Below are 17,614 nucleotides of genomic sequence, written 5' to 3' on the forward strand. Positions count from 1 at the left end.
TTATAGAAAAAAAACCCCACTGCCTGAAATTTGTAGTTAATGTTTGGATCTTTTCCCCTTGCTGCCCAAAAAACCTGTTTCACACCTGCAGCAAATGTGCAAATCAGGCCACTTTTCCCCATCTACATTTTCACAACAGAAAAAGATGCACAAATCTGTTAATTCTTGCAGTTTATTTTTGAAGATTGCAAGAGAAAAGTCAACGGTATCTGGCTGCTGCACTGAATTCATGTTTTGTTCTATATTGTACGCAAGAACCTCGGAAAATATGCAGCTCTTCTCTGTGGAATCCAACATGGCAAATTAGCTCACTTTTTGAATAAACATTTAAAAAAGTTAGCATAAGGGAAATCAATCCGAGTAAAGATTTTTTTGCAACCACAATAAAGCAAAATCTTAAATTTCATCCAAATGCCCTTATACATTGTTCTACATAGGACTACAGAACACATAGGGATCAAACACACACTGAAAGATGGACATTGGCCCAGACTGTCCACTGTGCCAGCTTTCCAGTTGGTGCAGCAAGTGGATTGGGGGAGGGGAGGAAATCTGCCTGCAGAAAGGGTGGGTAAATTGGCTCTCTGATTCATTACACAGATCTGCGTTGGTCACAGCTTTGGTGGAGTTTAGGTTTTGTAACCTATGACCCTCGTAACAGTTCTCAAGGGGTCATCTACCAGCTGGGACTGCTTGAGAGCACAGCATTCTAGCCAGACCCCTCCTGACCCATTATGCCAGGCGTCCCAGCTGAGGAGTCAATGTCTTCTCCCTGTGAGGCACACAAAGAGAGCTAAGCAAGAGCCAGGAGCTCTGACCTATTATTTTTAGGATGAGAGGGACAGTTGAGCATTAGTAAGATTTTACCAAATCCTTCAGCTTTCTGTAGACAGATTCCTCATTGATTCTTACTGTCTGCAGCATAGTATGGAGAACAGACCAGATTACAGACTAAAGTGTAACTGTAAAACAATATATGAATACTTACCTTCCAAGTGTTCTGTTGTAACCAGGCCTAATGCTACCATAAAGGCAATTTTCTAGGGAAAAATTAAGAAAGTTTAGTTTTGCATCCTATGATAACAACGGTAAAAAAAAATTCCAGCTTTGCCAGAATAAACTCTATTTAGGGATTTTAGAAAATTCTACTTTTTGAATAAATATATAACAATGTGAATTTAAACTGACGATCTGCTTCAGTTATATGTGAACAGACATATCCTACATGCATGATTACATGAGCCTTGGTAATACGCATAGATTTACCAAAATCCAATGATATAAACATAAGAATTTACAGGTGCAGTTGTCAGACTGACTCCAAATGAAATGTTTAGATTCATTTTGTTTTGATCAAAAGCATCAAAATGAAACATTTAGACATTTCCTAAGTGAAAATTCAAGTTTTCATTCTGTGAAAAATGTTGACATTTTGACTTTTTGTCCCTATTAGGGATGAAACCAAAGCTGAAATACCAGAATTTCCAGTGTGATGAGAATTCCGATTTTCAGATCTAGTAAATATTATCATCTTCATTTTACATATGAAGAAACTGCAACTGAGGAGGCACAAAGGGCAGAGTTGGGTGCCTATATCCTTTTTGTTCCTTTTAAAATCTTTATCAGAAAGGTGAAGTGATATGCCCAAGACCACACGGTGATGCAATGGCAGAGCTAGGATTGGAACTGGGGAACTCCTAACTGCCTATACTCCTATACTCATTCTGCCAGACCACATAGTCTGCTCAAGGTGCAGTGCCTGCCATAGATAAAAAATGGGTAAGTGGCATCTCAGCACTAGCAAGATGGATGATAGTTGGTATTCAATTGCCTCTTCAGCTACTGTGGTGATGATGGGCATATAACCAACTGACAGATTTGCATGACAAATCTTAACTCCAATAATCTGCACTCCCTACACATATGAAACACCAACTGGTATCAGTGGGGGGTCCTGCACATGAAGGAAAAGCAGAATATCTGATCTGAGATCCACTGTGTAGATCTGAGAGGGGAATTTTGTCAATAGATTTGAATTACAAGCAGCACCTGATGAGAGAAGTTGGGAGTTAACTTTACAGCATGATAAACCTTACCTTTAGTGATTTAATCGACTTTTTAATTTCAGGCTTAGAAATTTTGAACAGTCAATATTTGATTAAATTCTCATAGCAGAGCCACAAATGCATTCAGGCACAAATGCCTGAAAATTAAATTGTGAGGTGGGGCAAAGTGTCAATCTCTTGAATCTAAAATTAAATTGAGATTGGAACCCCTGCTAAATAATTATTACAAAAAGTATTTTAATAACATTTTCTAACAGTATTAATGATAGCATAGTTATTTAACATATGCACAGTATTCATTAAATGGACTCACTATTAAGGATAGAGGAGTTAGACCTTTATAGATGTCTGCAAGACAATTTCTTTTTTAAAAACCTTAGTACAAGCTGTATTTCTTTAACGGGTATTATTTATGTATTTTTATGGGCTTCACTTTTTCATAATGATGTGCTCCACTGAATTTCACTCAAAACACTACCTCCACTGCTATGCATTCTTCCAAAAATCTGAAGAGCTACAATGGAAAATTGCTAATTCTCACTGCACTAATCCATAAAAGTGATAATTCAGTCTATCCAGGTTCTCATTTCACACTCATCTCCATGGTATATCAGCCCCTTAAATGTGTTTAAAACTGAAGCATCAATCTCTCTGTTCCTTTCCTCTGTAGGTAGGAGGAGGAAACTGTTTTGACTGTAGTATTTTCTTTTAACTGTGCGGTAAAAAATAGCGCAAGAAAACTACACTGAGGAAATGAGTAAGAAATGAGCTTATTGAAAAACAACCACAGGAAATTGATTCTGCTAAAAATTTCAAAATTATGAAGATTTTCCCATTTTCCAGGATTCATTGTGAACATTTTTGGCAACATTTTCTGTGACTTCTAATTAAAATTTTAATTGAAATTATCAACTTTTTTCATTTACCGAGAACTGTGTATTCAGCAGCCAAAATTTTTCCATATAGTTTTAATAAAATCTTAATTTTTGTATTAAAATGTTGCTAAAAATGTCATGGAAAACTGCCAAAAATGGAAAATTTCACTGTCAGCAAGTTTTTGCAAAAACTTTTGTTTTCTTAAAGAGGACATTTTTTAATGAAAAAAACTTTTAGTGCAAATTTTTTTTGACAAGCTCTATACATCAGTTTTACATTTAGGCCCCAATTCAGAAAGGTATTTAACAGCGTGCATTACTTTAAGCATTTCAGTGGCAACTCAAGCAGTCAGCAATGCCAAAATATACACATGCTTAAGTATTTTGCTGAATCAGGGACCTAGATCTGGTAATATTGTGATCCGTTTTTGCAACTCACATCTCTTTAAAACAAACCAATTTTCTCCCCAACTTATCAGCAAAAATTGAGTGGGTACTTCCTTAAAGAGGAAGCATAGCTCAGTAGTTAGGACACAAGCCTTGGTTTGGGAGATCCAGGTGCAATTCCTTTGGGCAAAGCACTTAAGGCCAGATTTTTAAAGGTACATAGATGCTTAAAAATGCAGATGTTCAAAAATAGATTGAAAATCAATGCAAGTTAGGCCCCACCTGCTTTTGAAAATCCCACTATGTGCCTATCTGCATCTTCAAGCACCTCCATACTTTTTAAAGTCTCTGATCCCCATCTGTAGAACAGAAACAATATTATTTCTCCAATTCACAGGGGTGTTGTGAGGCTAAATACATTAAAGAACGTGAGGTGCTCAGATACTGCAGTAATGGGAGCTAGCTAAGTAACCTGAGATAGAAGGCTTCATTACTTTTACCAAGTGTACTACTGTACATTTAACAGTATGCTATGAAATCTTATCATAATTAAAACTACATTTATAAAAATCCATTAAAGTACAATATCTTTTTTTTAACAGAGTTTGTTCACTTATTTGTAACACTGAGCAATCCACAATGGGGTTCTTGGCCATTAGCAAGAATTAGCAAGGTCCTACTGTATTTGCTATATTTTTAATTGTGAATTCCAATCTTTCATCACTGACATTTATTTACAGAATTTCTATCAAAGTTTCTATTTATGTTTTGTGCTTTTAAGGTAAATAAAGGAGCAAGTGCTTACATTGTGCATATATAATGCATGTGTTAAATAATCCTACCTTCTGTACTCTGTACCACCAGATATTGACATGTGCTTTTGGAAATGTGCAGTACATCTTTCCACATGGCTTTGTAAAAATCCTTATTAAACTATTTCATGTTGTAATTACATGTTCATTTATGTCATTACACGTGTTTACACTAATTATGCAGTTAGTACTAATTACACTAATTACATAAATGCATGATAATCAACTAAAGTTTACTTTCAAAGAACAAAAGAAATTAACTCTAAACCTACACTCTGAGCCTTATGCTGTGAGACATATCAATAAAATAAAGGAAATTCACAGTTAAGCCTCTACTGCCCTACACTGAAAAGTGTGGTTGAAGGTGCTTCCTACTTTGCTGGTGATGATATCCTTGTCTAAATAAACAAAGGGGTCAAAGGCCAACATGCTCACAGACCAGGATACTAATTTAACAGGAAGCTCACTAAGGCCATGTCTACGCTAGTGCTTATGTGAGCAAAACTTTTGTTGCTTGGGGGTGAGCGACATAAGTTTTGCTGGCATAAGCGCTCGTGTGCACAGCTCCTCCGCCCCTCACTCCTTCCCTATGGCAGTGTCCTCTTTTTGGGAACCTGAAATATGGTAACCCTACAGCTGCTAGTGACCACTATATTTTGTCTGCTTCACAGTTTCTTCAGATTCTTGCAACGTTTTTAGAAGCTCTAGCACCTCCATTGTTTCCAGCAGGCCCTTGAAATCTGGAGGGAGAAAGCCTTGTAGCTAGAGAGCCTTTTCTTTGTCTCATGACATTCTTTTCAGCTTTGGCGGAATTATAAACTATTGAAAAAATTACCATTTCCTTTCTTTTACTTGCTTTCCTCAGAGAAATTTGGGCAGCTTGCCAAAATAATAATTGACTATGAACATTTTGAAGAGTCAGACCTGTGCCCATGCAGAAGCACCACTTAATTGCTGCTAGAATGCCTGAGAGCTGCCAGAGCAGTGGGGTAGGAGGAACGAACAAGGCTCTATTCTCTTTCCTACTACACTAATCCTGGCACATGGCCCACACCTCCTATCTTATCTCTCTCTGGGAGTACCACATGAGGTGAGAGACACCCCAATTTCCAAGGGGGAGAGTCAGGGAAAGCTGGGGCAGATCCCCTGGTAGAGTGCCTAGATTCAGCAGCTAATCCCACTCTCCAGGGGCATCACATGGAGCAGGAGCCAAAAGAGTGCTGGGCTGGGCTTCCCCCAGCCATCCCATTGACCCAATATATGGTGCCATCCTCCCTCCTCTAGAAGAACAGCCTTCTCCTGCTGCTAGCTGATGTAGTTAGTCCTGTAGTTTAAATAGTAGCGATCTGTATTGCAATACTGAAGGTTCAAACTCTGATGATGATGCATGATGCAGATAACAGAATTTGATTTTGACCTTTTTCCTTTAAAGAAAACCTAGGTGATTATCTACAAAAATTACTGTTACAGAGGTTGCAAAACGAACCACTTGAAAGTCAAAGAATGCCAGATTTATGGTTGTCCACATGGATTCCACTCTTGGTGACTAAAACAGTTGTACATTTGCTTAGAGATAGGTACAAGGAGTGCTACTTAAAGATTACAGCACAGCCCTACCAAAGCAGGCATTGGATCTGGAAGCCTCTTCCAAAGAGCAGTGTCTTTTAAATTAAGTGTGGACCACGCTCTATTTAGCTGCCCTACAAACTTCAGAAATATGGGCAATCTTTAAACAGGCTGGAATGTGCTCTAATGTGGCTGGATCTAACTTGGTTAACACATAATATGTCCTCATACAGTTGGAGTCCCACTTAGATAATCTGAGAGGCTACAGTTTGACCCTTAATCCTCTCTGCAAAGGCCACAAACAGTCTAGATGTGTTTCTGAATTACTTTGTCCTGTCAGTTTATAGCCCTTACTATATCAAGTGTAACAAGGAGTCTGGTGTGTGAAGTATATCAAGTGGGTGAAGTTTAGCTTTTGCTGAGGTAGAATGAGGCCTGAGGAAGAAAACAGGAAGATGAATAAATGGTTCATATGGAACATCTGAAACGTCTTTGGTCAGAATTACCCATAAAGCTGATTTAATGGCCACTAAAAGGCACTCTTCATAGATAAGTGGCAAGGTTGCCAAGGGGGGACCCATCACTTTGCTTGAGGTCCTAAGAGGAGGTAAAAAATGAATAAAGGCCCTTAAGGAAAATATATTTATGACATTGATAGGAGTGTGATGTGCTGATATTGCTGCTAGAGCTGACTGAAAGTCCAGATTGTTTCAGGGCTAGTAGATGATCCAGTATTGCTGATATAAGTTATGTCAAGGGGAAAAAACAAATATTGAGATGCCCAAATAGAAATCTTCTTCCATTTAGTTCTTCCAAGTCAGTCTTGTTGACTGTTTATAACTTTGGAGCAGAATATTGTGAAGTTCAGTTGAACAAATTCTTTCAGGAGACATCATCAAGGCAGCATCCAGGCTGTCAGACATAACAAAGCTGGGTCCAGGTGAAGGATCTGACCATTGTTCTGCTGGGCAGAGCAGGTAAGGTGATGAGGTGAGAGAGCTCTGTTGAGAGGTTCATCAGATCCAAATACCAGAACTGCTGGGTCCATTCTTGGGCTATCAAAATCATCAGTCTTGCATCTTGCTTCAGAACCCTCATTATCATGGGATTGGTGGAAAGGCATACATTCATCTCGGTGACCAATGGATGAGAAAAGTGTTTGTCAGGGAGCCTAGGCTCAAACCCCCTTTGGAACAAAATGTCTGCCACAGTAAACAAGAAATGTCAGATAGGTCTATTTCTGGAAATCCTCACTTGTGAAAGGTGTTCTGCAGGACTGAGCCTACGATAGGCCATTCGTGGTTGTCTGAGAACTACCTGTTAGGTTGATCTGCCAAAGTGTTCTGAAGGTCAAGAAGGTGCAGAGCCAATGGTGCACAGATGATCTTGCTCCCTCTTGCCAGAACACATAGCTGTGGTGTTATCTGTCAACACTTGGACTGTGAATCCCTAGACTAGTGGTAAGAACTTTGCATGCTGGGCAAATGGCTCTGAGCTCTGGGACATATACTCCAGCTGGTGCTTGGGGCGGCAGCTTGTAGGAGGCGGCATTCCGCCCAATCCTAGGGCGGCACGGCCGCTTTTGTTGTTGTTGTTCCGCTCCGGCCGCCTTGTAGGGGGCAGCGGCGTGGAGGACGGGAGCGCCCTGCAGCAAGCCCGGCAGGGCAGCCCGCGTCCTTCCCTCCCAGCTGACCGGAGCGGTGCGGAGCCCTCCCGGCAAGGGGCCGCGTGGCAGCGCCCTGCTGAAGCCCTGGCCGCCCCCCTTCTCTCTCTCCCCCCGCTCCCTTCCCCTCCCCCCGCTAGCCGGGGCACATCTGCAGGGCAGGGAGTCCCCCTGGACCCTGGATCTGGCCGCGCCGCAGGTTTTGGTTTTTTTTGCTTTGCTGTTCTGGCCGCCGTGGGTTTTTTTTTTTTTTTTTGCTTGGGGCGGCCAGAAAGCCAGAGCTGGCCCTGTTTGTGGGCACAAATGCAGTAATTTTGCATGTACCCTGAAAGCCCTTTAGAAATGGTCCCATATAAATGAACAGTATTATATCTCATTTATGAAGAACCAGACAAATTTTATTGGTTTTATCACCTCTGGATTTTCCTCCTTTTTCTTTTTGGTAGCAGGGGGTCCCTGAGGTGACTCTTCAGGAGGTTTCTTTGTTTCCACTTTATTTTCTGTCTGGGTCTGGACTTGAGGCTGAATGATGATAACCTGCAAAATAAAGAACAAATAAAGAGAGCAGAGTTCACTATACAAAACAGATTTCCCAGCTTTGGACCTGACCTCGATCCTTCATTGAAGGGCGGTGTCAAGCACCTGCTAAACAAACAATAAATAAAAGTCACAGGCCAAAATTTTCAAACCTGGATGATAAACATTAGCATCCTAAATCTATATTTGGTTTCCTAAAGAGAAGTAGCCTGGTTTTCACAGGAGCTCAGACACTCCACCTCCTTATGGAAGTCAAAGGGAGCTGCAAGTGCCTCCATCTCTGATAATCAGGCCACTTCTATTTAGGTATCTGACACTGATTCAGGGACCTAACTTTAGGGATCCACGTTTGAAAGTGCTGAAAGGCTTTACGTTCATTTATTTATTTTATTTTATTCCAGATACAAGCAAGAAAGATGTAAATGCTATACACTCAGGCCTACATTCTGATCCTAGTTATACAGAGGTAAGTCTTGAGTAACTCTGTTGACATCAACAAAGTTACTCCAGATCTGCACTGGAGTAACTGAGATCAGAATCCTAAAAAGTACGTTTTATGGTAGGTTTCCAATTTGTCTAAAAATACAGTAAAATGTACATCCGTTCTGAACTACAATTCATTCTTGTACAGCACCATTCACAAAGAAAGCGTTACACAGCCCTTCACAGTACTTACATGTGTGTGTTAGTTAACACACTGAACCACTGACATTCTGAGAATCAAAAAAGCAGACTTATACTTTGCAGATTCAGTATCTCAGACTCCATTAAAAAACACTGAGGAAAAAATTACTGACCACAAAACTATCCATGTGACTTTATATTATTAACAAAAATTTCCTAGGGATTATGAGAGACCTTCCCAAGATCATCTTTCTGATGATGTTTATTGGATTTGAACACTGGGTTTTTTAAATCTATTTTATTCCTAACTTTTATCAATATTACTCAGTCATCATACATCCGATCTCCAGGTACTCATTTTTAAAAATTCAAGTGCTTATGCAGGGAAGATTTTTTTTTTATTGGTAACCAGATTATAGGAATAGGAAAATAAATTATGTTAGCTAGAGAATCACACCAAAGATGCCTACTTTGCTTATTTACTTAAAAGTCATCCTATCTTCTGTGCTCTTTCCTGTCAGCGTATTAGACCTTGTCTTGCCAACAAGTTCCAAAGTAACGGGACCCTGGGTATCTGAATTACACTGAATGTCTTTTGGATATGCCAGTCTTCGTTCAGATAGAATCTGGTGTCACAGATGCACAATTCTTGCGTTTCAAAGCTTAGCAGCTGTTCAAAAAGTAAACAGGTATTTCATAACTGGATTTTTTTCTAGGAGTTCAGCTGCTGATCAGTTATGAAATCCTGAACTCTCATCTCTTATGGACTTCTCCCAGAATTGCAGAAGAGAACACCTGGCTACTTTATATAGCCCAGCGGAGAGCTACATTGGAAAAGACTACAGAATTGGGTTCTATAATTAACATTATTCTTCTATAATTGAAGGGAAAGTCAATAGGAAATTTGTGTCTGCTGAGAGTTTGGGAGTTTCATTAATTATGATTGGATTGAGAGGAAGGATGATCAAATGGTTCCAAAAATGCCAGGCTACACAATGATCCACTTACTTTCCCAGACAACCAGAAAAAAATGTAGGTACACTAATAAGCATCTAGTATCTTTCATGTGTCCCCCTTAAGACTTTTCTCACTGCTTTCTGATTATTCACTTCAAAAGGAACAGTTGACATCACTCTATAAAGGGCTTTCCAAACTACTGGGAATATATTGCCTACACCTGCAATATAATTGTTGATCTTGATGTAAAGATGCACTGCAATTGCAAAACCTACCTTGCTGTCGGCACTAATGAGGAGTGGTTGCACTTTAATGCTATCGTTGACCACAGAGACGGTAGCGCTCGTGCTGATAGGAGTTGCATTGTTGGGGGAGGTGGATATAATAGCATAGGCCACACCTGCACTGCTCAGAGGTGATGAGATAGATGTAGACTCGGCCACACTTTGTGACTGGCTGTTAGGCGTCTGTACATGGCTGACAGTATTATTGGCGGTGGGGAGGGCAGGGCTAGGGTTTTTGATGCTCACTACTGTTGCCTTTTGGAAAGTAGGAGGCTGTTTGGAAGGTTGGTCTCTGCATGGGGAAATAGGAAGGCTGTCTGGAATCAGGGTCTTTGGCCTAACCTATAAATAGAGAATTAGAAATTATTAGACATAACCTAACATAGTAACAAATAAATCATATAAACACACTCTACCAACAGCACTTCACATTGCATTAGCAATGTAGCAGGGTGTCTAAAAATACTACATAGCACTTCCAAGTAGAAAGTGATTCATTTATTTGTAGATGTATTCCAAATTCTGCCTGGCTGAGTCATTTCCCAGTCCTTAACTCATTGCAACACTGAATAAAAGGACAAAAGTAAATTCCTTACTTTTATTAGCAGATATCCATACAAATGCTACTCAAGTCACACTCTGTTTACAGTAGGCCAAAGGCTTTTCAAAGGCATGGAAATTCCAGAATGACATAATTTCTTGTGCTGAAAGAAACTATATTCTTGCTATGAATTAAAGGGTGGGAACTGAATCATTAAGGGAGTTCTGGGAATGCATCTACAGGAACAGTAAATGAAATCTGAGCATGTCATATTGTGGTAGAATAGTAAATGAAGATCTTTACTTATGTTTCAAAGGTGCACAGTTTCTAACAGTGTGAAGATTGCTCTTTTAGTTTCACAAAACAAAAACTGAACTTAATATTTTACAATTATGAGTAAAGGGCTAATTTGAGGCTGGAATTGAGGAGGATTGCAGTGGAGGCTCGTCTAAAGGAAGGGAAAAAAGAATCTGACAAAGTTTGTGAAGAAGGCGCAGCCCATACTCTACAAAGGAGACTAGGAATGAAGGTCTCAGAAGACTATGTTCAGCTAATGCTGCTTCCATTGGTAAAATTAATGCAATCCTGTCAACATGACTCATACTTAACAATGTGTTGTTAAGTATGGGTTCAAAATATAAATAATTTAAACTGCTATGCAGGAAGTTAACTTTACCCTTAACTCATTAATTAACATGGCCATATAAAACACACGGGGATCTGACTGTTTATTTTGTCAGTCACTGCTTGCACCTTCCATACCGTGAAACAAAAAATGATATTTCATAACGGACATATATTGGACACAGCTGTTTGTGTCACTATACCTTAGCTTACAAGAGGCATTCCAATGATATTATCTTCAGTCTTGAGTTTAAAAGAACAGTTAAATGAAAATGTCCTGATTTACTGGAACACCCTGCATGATCTTTCAGGACATCCTTCTGTAGGTTTCAAGCAGGAGGGCATACCCAATGCTCTTTGCAGAAGATATTAGGAGTGCCCACAAGGCCCCATGCAGTCATATATTTTGCTTATGCTCATTAATAATTTGTATTATGGTAGAGCTTAGATGCTTCAATTGTGATCAGGACCTCAGGACCTATTCACTGTACATAGTGCTGTGAACACCTTACAATCTAAATAGGCAAGACAAACACAAGGTAGGAGGGGAAACAGAGCCACAGAGAGATGAAGTGACTTGCCCAAGGTCACTCAGCAGGTCAGTGGCAGAGCCAGGAACAGACTCCCTGTCCAGTGCCCCATCCATTAGGTACTCATATTATTTCTTATGTGCCAAATATGACATCAAATCAATTTTTATGATTATCCGTTACTGAACACTTTTATTTAGTTATGTAATTGGGCATAAATCTTCCCTGAGCCTTGTCTCTGTCTTCTATGGTTTATATAATTTGACATCTTCAGATGAAAGAATTTAGACAAGTCCAAAGGCCAAGATTTTCAAAAATACAAGCCTTACAGTTAAGGTCCTAACTCCATGTACTGGCAGAGGTGCTGAACTGTTGGCTGACCAACACTTTTGAAAGTCAGGCAGTTGCCTATATATATGGACTTAGGAATCTACCGGTAAACTCCTATTTTAAAACATCTTGGTCTATGTGTTTTGCAAATTGGGCCCCACAACACTGACAACAACGTTATAAGGTAGATATTATCCCCATTCTATCAATGGGGGAAACTGAGGCACAAACTCTGACAGAGGCTGTTATATAACCCAGATCTCCTGGTTATCCTCCTATGTTTTCACCACAAGATTATGCCTTTTCTTTCCTGTGTTATGTCCTGTGTAGATCAATGATTGGATACTCATGTGTCATGGCAGAGTAACAGTTATAGAAATATAATTATGCAAGAAACTAACACTCATGAAACTTTGCTGTTGAGAAACTGAGCACTCAAAAGAATTTCAGTTATAGCTGAAAAAATTCAACTTTAACTCTGACCCATTGGTCTAATATCTGAGGATTATGACCTCACTTTGAATCATCAGAAAATTGTTTTGTCAATGAATACAATACATATTAGAAAATGGAAATATCTACAGCGAGACATAGTACAGACTTCAGATTTGGCTTGTGTAAATCTTATTGAGATTTATAAAACAAATCAAGTTGGAAGAAAACCAGCTCAGTAGTTTTATTTACTCAAAATTGTCATTTCATTTACTAATATCTGAAATGTCTGTTGTTTCTGCCATTTTAAATTGCATTTTATATATCTGTTACTGTATCTTAATCAAAAATCTAATAAAAACTAAATATAAAAATGGCAATAGAATAACCAATGTATATATTATGAAGGGGAATACTTAATATCACATAGTATCCACAGTACAATATATGTATTATACACTTTGTGTTCAAAATTTACAAATCTATATCACTTTGCTACATAACAAAACCTCTCTGCACAAATAACTAAAAGAAATGAATTTTCCAAAGAAAAATATTCCCTATATGGTTCACCATGTTGAAATATCTCTATTATTCCACAAGACTAAGGTTAAGTATACACTGGACATTTTCTGCCACCTTGTGATAAAGTAGCGGTACTGCATGGTCTTCATAATCACCGACCCCTGCATATTCCTAGACAAGATTATTTAATGCTGTGAAAGTGTATTTATTTATTTTAATTTCTACAATAATAAAAAGGCGGCCTATGCAAAAGCTCTGGGCATCCCTGGCACCAGTGCAAAACCAACATAAAATTAAACAGCTACTCAATCCAACAGGCAATAGGACACAACCCTCTACAGAACTCCACACACAAAACTCCTTTTGCCCTACACTGCTCTGAGCCCCCATCAAACTCCACCCTTTGAATCTAACCCCCTAAGTAAAAGCACTACTCAACAGCTATACTAAAGGATTAAAAGATTTCTATTAAACTTCCACATAAAAACAAACTGCTACTGTATTATTGTAAAACTACCACTGTCAATCAGTAAGAAAAAAAGTGGAGAACAAGACTAGTGTAAATTCCTTGGCAACCCTGAAAAATTGCTGTTTAAATTTTGGCGATGGAAGTCAGAACAATTAAGTAATCAGAGCAGCAATATTCTGGAGGGTACAACGTTTTTATGGCAACTGACAGTCAACAAAGTGGGAATTGGAAGAAGACAGAGGTGGGGGGTAAGGAATATGTTGCTAAACACATGGACTGTTTCAAAAATATATTTACTGCTGAACATTATCACAGACTGGATGGCACCTTATACATACTACAGGAGGCATCACAGGTAAGGAGCCAAGAAGTTTAGAAAAGGAGAGAAAAAAAGAATAACAAATAGAACGGATGTTGTGAAGAGAACAGTTGCAACTAGTGAACACAATGCAATTAGTGTTTTTCCAAGAAAAACATTGTTCATTTAATACGTGACAGCTGTCAAAACATTGTGTGCGACTACCAGTACTGGGACCATATAGGAGAAGAGATGCACCTTTTCTTGTGTATAATGATTTCAAATACCTACGTTGTTAGTGAATTTATGTGGTGCCACAATAATAGAAATGCTTGATGTTAGCTGGTAGTATTCACGTATCCAAGGTATCTGTCACACTACGTGGCAGGAGAGTGTACTTTTCAAGCAGATGTTCCCAGACATGAGAATTCAGTATGTGGCTGTCTGCTTTTCATGCAATAACAGGAGGTCTGATCCTGTAAGATCCTCTGCACCTCCTGCGAATTGCCAATTCAACTCCCACTGATCTCAAACGGAATTGATGGTGCTCAGCTTCATATCAGGCTGCTTTTGGGGGTTATTCACACTTTATTTTCACTTTACCTTTGCACGCAGCTTAAAAACAAAGACTCAAAATGGACTTAGCAAAATTCACATGTCAGAGAGGCAAAGTGCTTGTAGCAGAGGACAGAGCTCTTCAATTCTTAAAGAGCTGTAGAGGATAACACTCCCCCCCAAAACATTAGCAATGGATGATAAAAATTAATGTAATATGGCCTAATCATATCCTTATCTGGTGAAAAGGGATACAATTTTATCAACTTCAGTGGTGCTGCAATTTATTGACACCAGCTAATGATCTGGCTCCATTTTTTTTTTTTAAGTCAATAGCGCTACATTCAGAAGTTTCACACGAGGAAGGTTCTGCATGAATTTACAAGAGCCTGGCATGCACTAAAATCAGGGTTTCCCCAAAAGCTTGAAATCTTAGTGTCCTCACCACACTGGTTTTTATACACAAGCATTTCCTTCCCTGAAAGCCTCCTCGAAATCTTTAGCTTGGTCTAAGATGACAGCAAAATAAACAATCTGATCAGCATTCCGTAACTTAAAGTTTATTTTTCAGTCACACATGTAAGTGCATGTGACCACTGAACCAAACATATTTTTTTCCTTTCTGGTGGTGTTACAGGGAAGAGCAGTTATTCTGCATGCCTCACGGGACAATGAAAAACCCCTCAGTTTAGTGACTGTTCATTCCCAATATGGAGGTGACCTATTTTCTTGCTAGAAGGCTGGTGGGACTCTCCTTAGAGTCCATCAATGCCACTGATGATGCATTGGCTGCAGAGGTCACTGAAGAACAATATCAAGTGCCCCACTCTACCTCACGAAGGGGCGAGCACTCTCTCTCTCCCATGCTACCACTCCAATCCAATTTGGGGAGTGGTTCAACATTGTGGATTGTATTACCATATGGGTTTGATTTCCCATTTTGCTACTAACTAATAACTTTCCTGTAGTGAAAAGGGATACTGAGACGATACTTCTGTTCATTTTCTAAGGCAGAACTATTTGATTTAGTTTTCCTTCTCTAGGAGCACCCTCAGCCTTAGTCACTGCTAATGAAATCGATAACTTTCATGCTAAAACTCGCTGCCACTACTTTTTTGTGCCTGGGCAGTCGGCTGGTACAATGAAGGCAAGTGGGAGTCCTGTCTTTAAAAAACACTTTTATATGTCTTTTGCACACAAAACTATATTTTCATATGAACTTTTCAAGATTTTTGTTAATGAAGTGTACATTTTCTATTCAATTGTACTGCCTATATTATTTGGCTTGGTATTGTAATTTTTTCCTGTTTGCGCTGAATTTTGTTGATGTTTTAGATTGCTGTTTGTCTTTTGTAAAGTAGACAACTGCCATTACAGCTGCAAACTAAAGTCAATGTCATTCCAAGGGTGATTGACTAGGGACTGAGGTTAACAGGGATTTCTGCTATTTTCTTCCTGAGGGACAGATTCTGTCTTTGAATGCATAGGAAGGCCCCCATTGAGCCACGCATATATCACCTGAGGGCAGAATTTGATCCTTACTGTTTAGAACCTATAAAGAGGTGTCAAAGCAGGTCCTTTACTGTATGCCCACATCAATACCCCTAATTCTACATCCTTCGGTGTTATAAGTTAGTTCCCTTCTTGCTGAGGCACTCATCTGTGGTTTCTTACAATTCTTTAAAAAACTGTGTATCGAGCCTTCTAGGTGCATTAATATTCATATTTATTAAGGGCTACATTTTCAGATGGACTTCGGCCAAGCTTGCGGCTGCAGGAACAATATGTATCCATGTTTTCTGCACGCACAAAATTAGTGAATATTAAATACTACAGCATGGTTCTAAGGTTAGTTCTATGCTAGTGGTTCTCAACTACGAGTACACATACCCCAAGGGTTACACAGAGGTCTCCCAGGGGGTACAACTCATCTAGATATTTGTCTAGTTTTACAACAGTCTACATAAAAAGCACTAGCAAAGTCGGTACAAACTAAAATTTCATACGGACAATGACTTGTTTATACTGCTCTATGTACTATACACTGAAATGTAAATACAATATTTATATTCCAATTGATTTTTATAATTATATGGTAAAAATGAGAAAGCAATTTTTCTGTAATATTGTGCTGTGACACTTTTGTATTTTTATGCCTGATTTTGTAAGCAAGTAGTTTTTAATGAGGTGAAACTTGGGGTACACAAGACAAATCAGACTCCTGAAAGTGGTACAGTAGTCTGGAAAGACTGAGCAAGCCACTGTTCTATGTCATACTGATTAAGTTACCTGAAGTTAGATTAGGCATCTCACCCTCCACTAGAATTCCAGCAGTCTCTCTGGAACTACAGAGAGGGTTACGTCCCAGAAAGCTGTATCTGATCCCCTCACAGGATTCTAGTCCTTTTCTCCTTTGAATTTCTAATGATGATTTTACCCAATTCAATTACATCACACTGATTCAAACAGTGAAACACTATCTTCTCCTTGTTGCTAAAGTAAATTGAACATGTTATGCAACAAACATTTCTTTTGGTTTCCTTTCCTGTTTCAAAGTTTTCTTGAATTCTGATTTGTATTTAAATATTTTTTTCACTCTTTCTACTGTTTATGTTCATCCCTCAAACATTATGCTTAAAATTAATTACTGTAGTGAGTTTTTTCTCAGACCTCTTGAAAGAGTTCATTATTATGCAAACAGAGAGAGCCCTTACACAGACTAATCTGTAACATTTTCTCTTCTCTACAGCCTCATCTCCTAGCTTGGGCTATGACTACACTAGACCTGTTTTCCCTAAGATTTCCCACTGTTGCTACCACTGGGAGGGCTAGAGCATGTAGGGCTTCTGCAGCTGTGGACATTTTTACCACTGCGCTGTCTGCCTCTGCTCAAAGAAGGTCTAGATGACATGGTGACAAAAGAGCTAGTGGTCACTGCAACCTTGTCTATATTAACTACTACTGGAGCTGCACCAGTGTTAGCAATGTGATATTATTTGCACTGCAGTAGGCTAGGGAACCAATCACAGACCAAGACCACATTGTGCTAGGCACCATATAAACACATAACAAGACAGTTCCTGCTACAAGGAGATTTCAACTGAATGATAGGCAAGCTCATACTAAAATATACATATTAAACTCACATATCAGATACAATTCATATAAAATGCAAGGCAGCAACAGTCATGCATAGCAACAAGAGAAATACACACAAAATTTATCTGAAGTATGTGTGTACTTGTTTCTCCACATCCACTAATCTTAATGATAGGAGAGCACTGTAGGCCTTTGATAGGATATTGTCTGCACAGTTCTACCAAGGATGTTATGAGCCAAGCACTCCCAACCCCTGCCTTCAACTAGGAGGTGGAAAAAGGGGTCATTAACAGGACATTAATCTCAGAGTCTGATTCAGCTCCCACTCAGATTAATGAGAGTTTTTCCATTTATTTAAATAGGAGTGGATTGTGCCCAAATTTATCTTAATTGAAAAATTAAAACCAAACCAAACAAAATGGGAGGTTTGTTTTTAATGT

The 17,614-nt window shown here is 39.0% G+C and overlaps 1 protein-coding gene across 1 annotated transcript in view; it reads right to left on the minus strand.

The window, feature by feature from the left end:
- The window catches only part of PHF21B (PHD finger protein 21B), a 208,163-nt gene that overhangs the window by 17,455 nt on the left and 173,094 nt on the right, over window positions 1-17,614 (minus strand). Inside the window, exons 8-10 of the mRNA XM_024204428.1 lie at window positions 9,763-10,113; window positions 7,784-7,906; window positions 989-1,040 (exon numbers count right to left, since the gene is read on the minus strand). Coding sequence (XP_024060196.1) covers window positions 989-1,040; window positions 7,784-7,906; window positions 9,763-10,113 — 526 coding nt within the window. The remainder of the gene's footprint in view (window positions 1-988; window positions 1,041-7,783; window positions 7,907-9,762; window positions 10,114-17,614) is intronic.

Source organism: Terrapene carolina, unplaced genomic scaffold (assembly GCF_002925995.2).
Source record: "Terrapene carolina triunguis isolate 2854851 unplaced genomic scaffold, T_m_triunguis-2.0 Scaffold112, whole genome shotgun sequence".
Classification (NCBI taxonomy): Eukaryota; Metazoa; Chordata; order Testudines; family Emydidae; genus Terrapene; species Terrapene triunguis.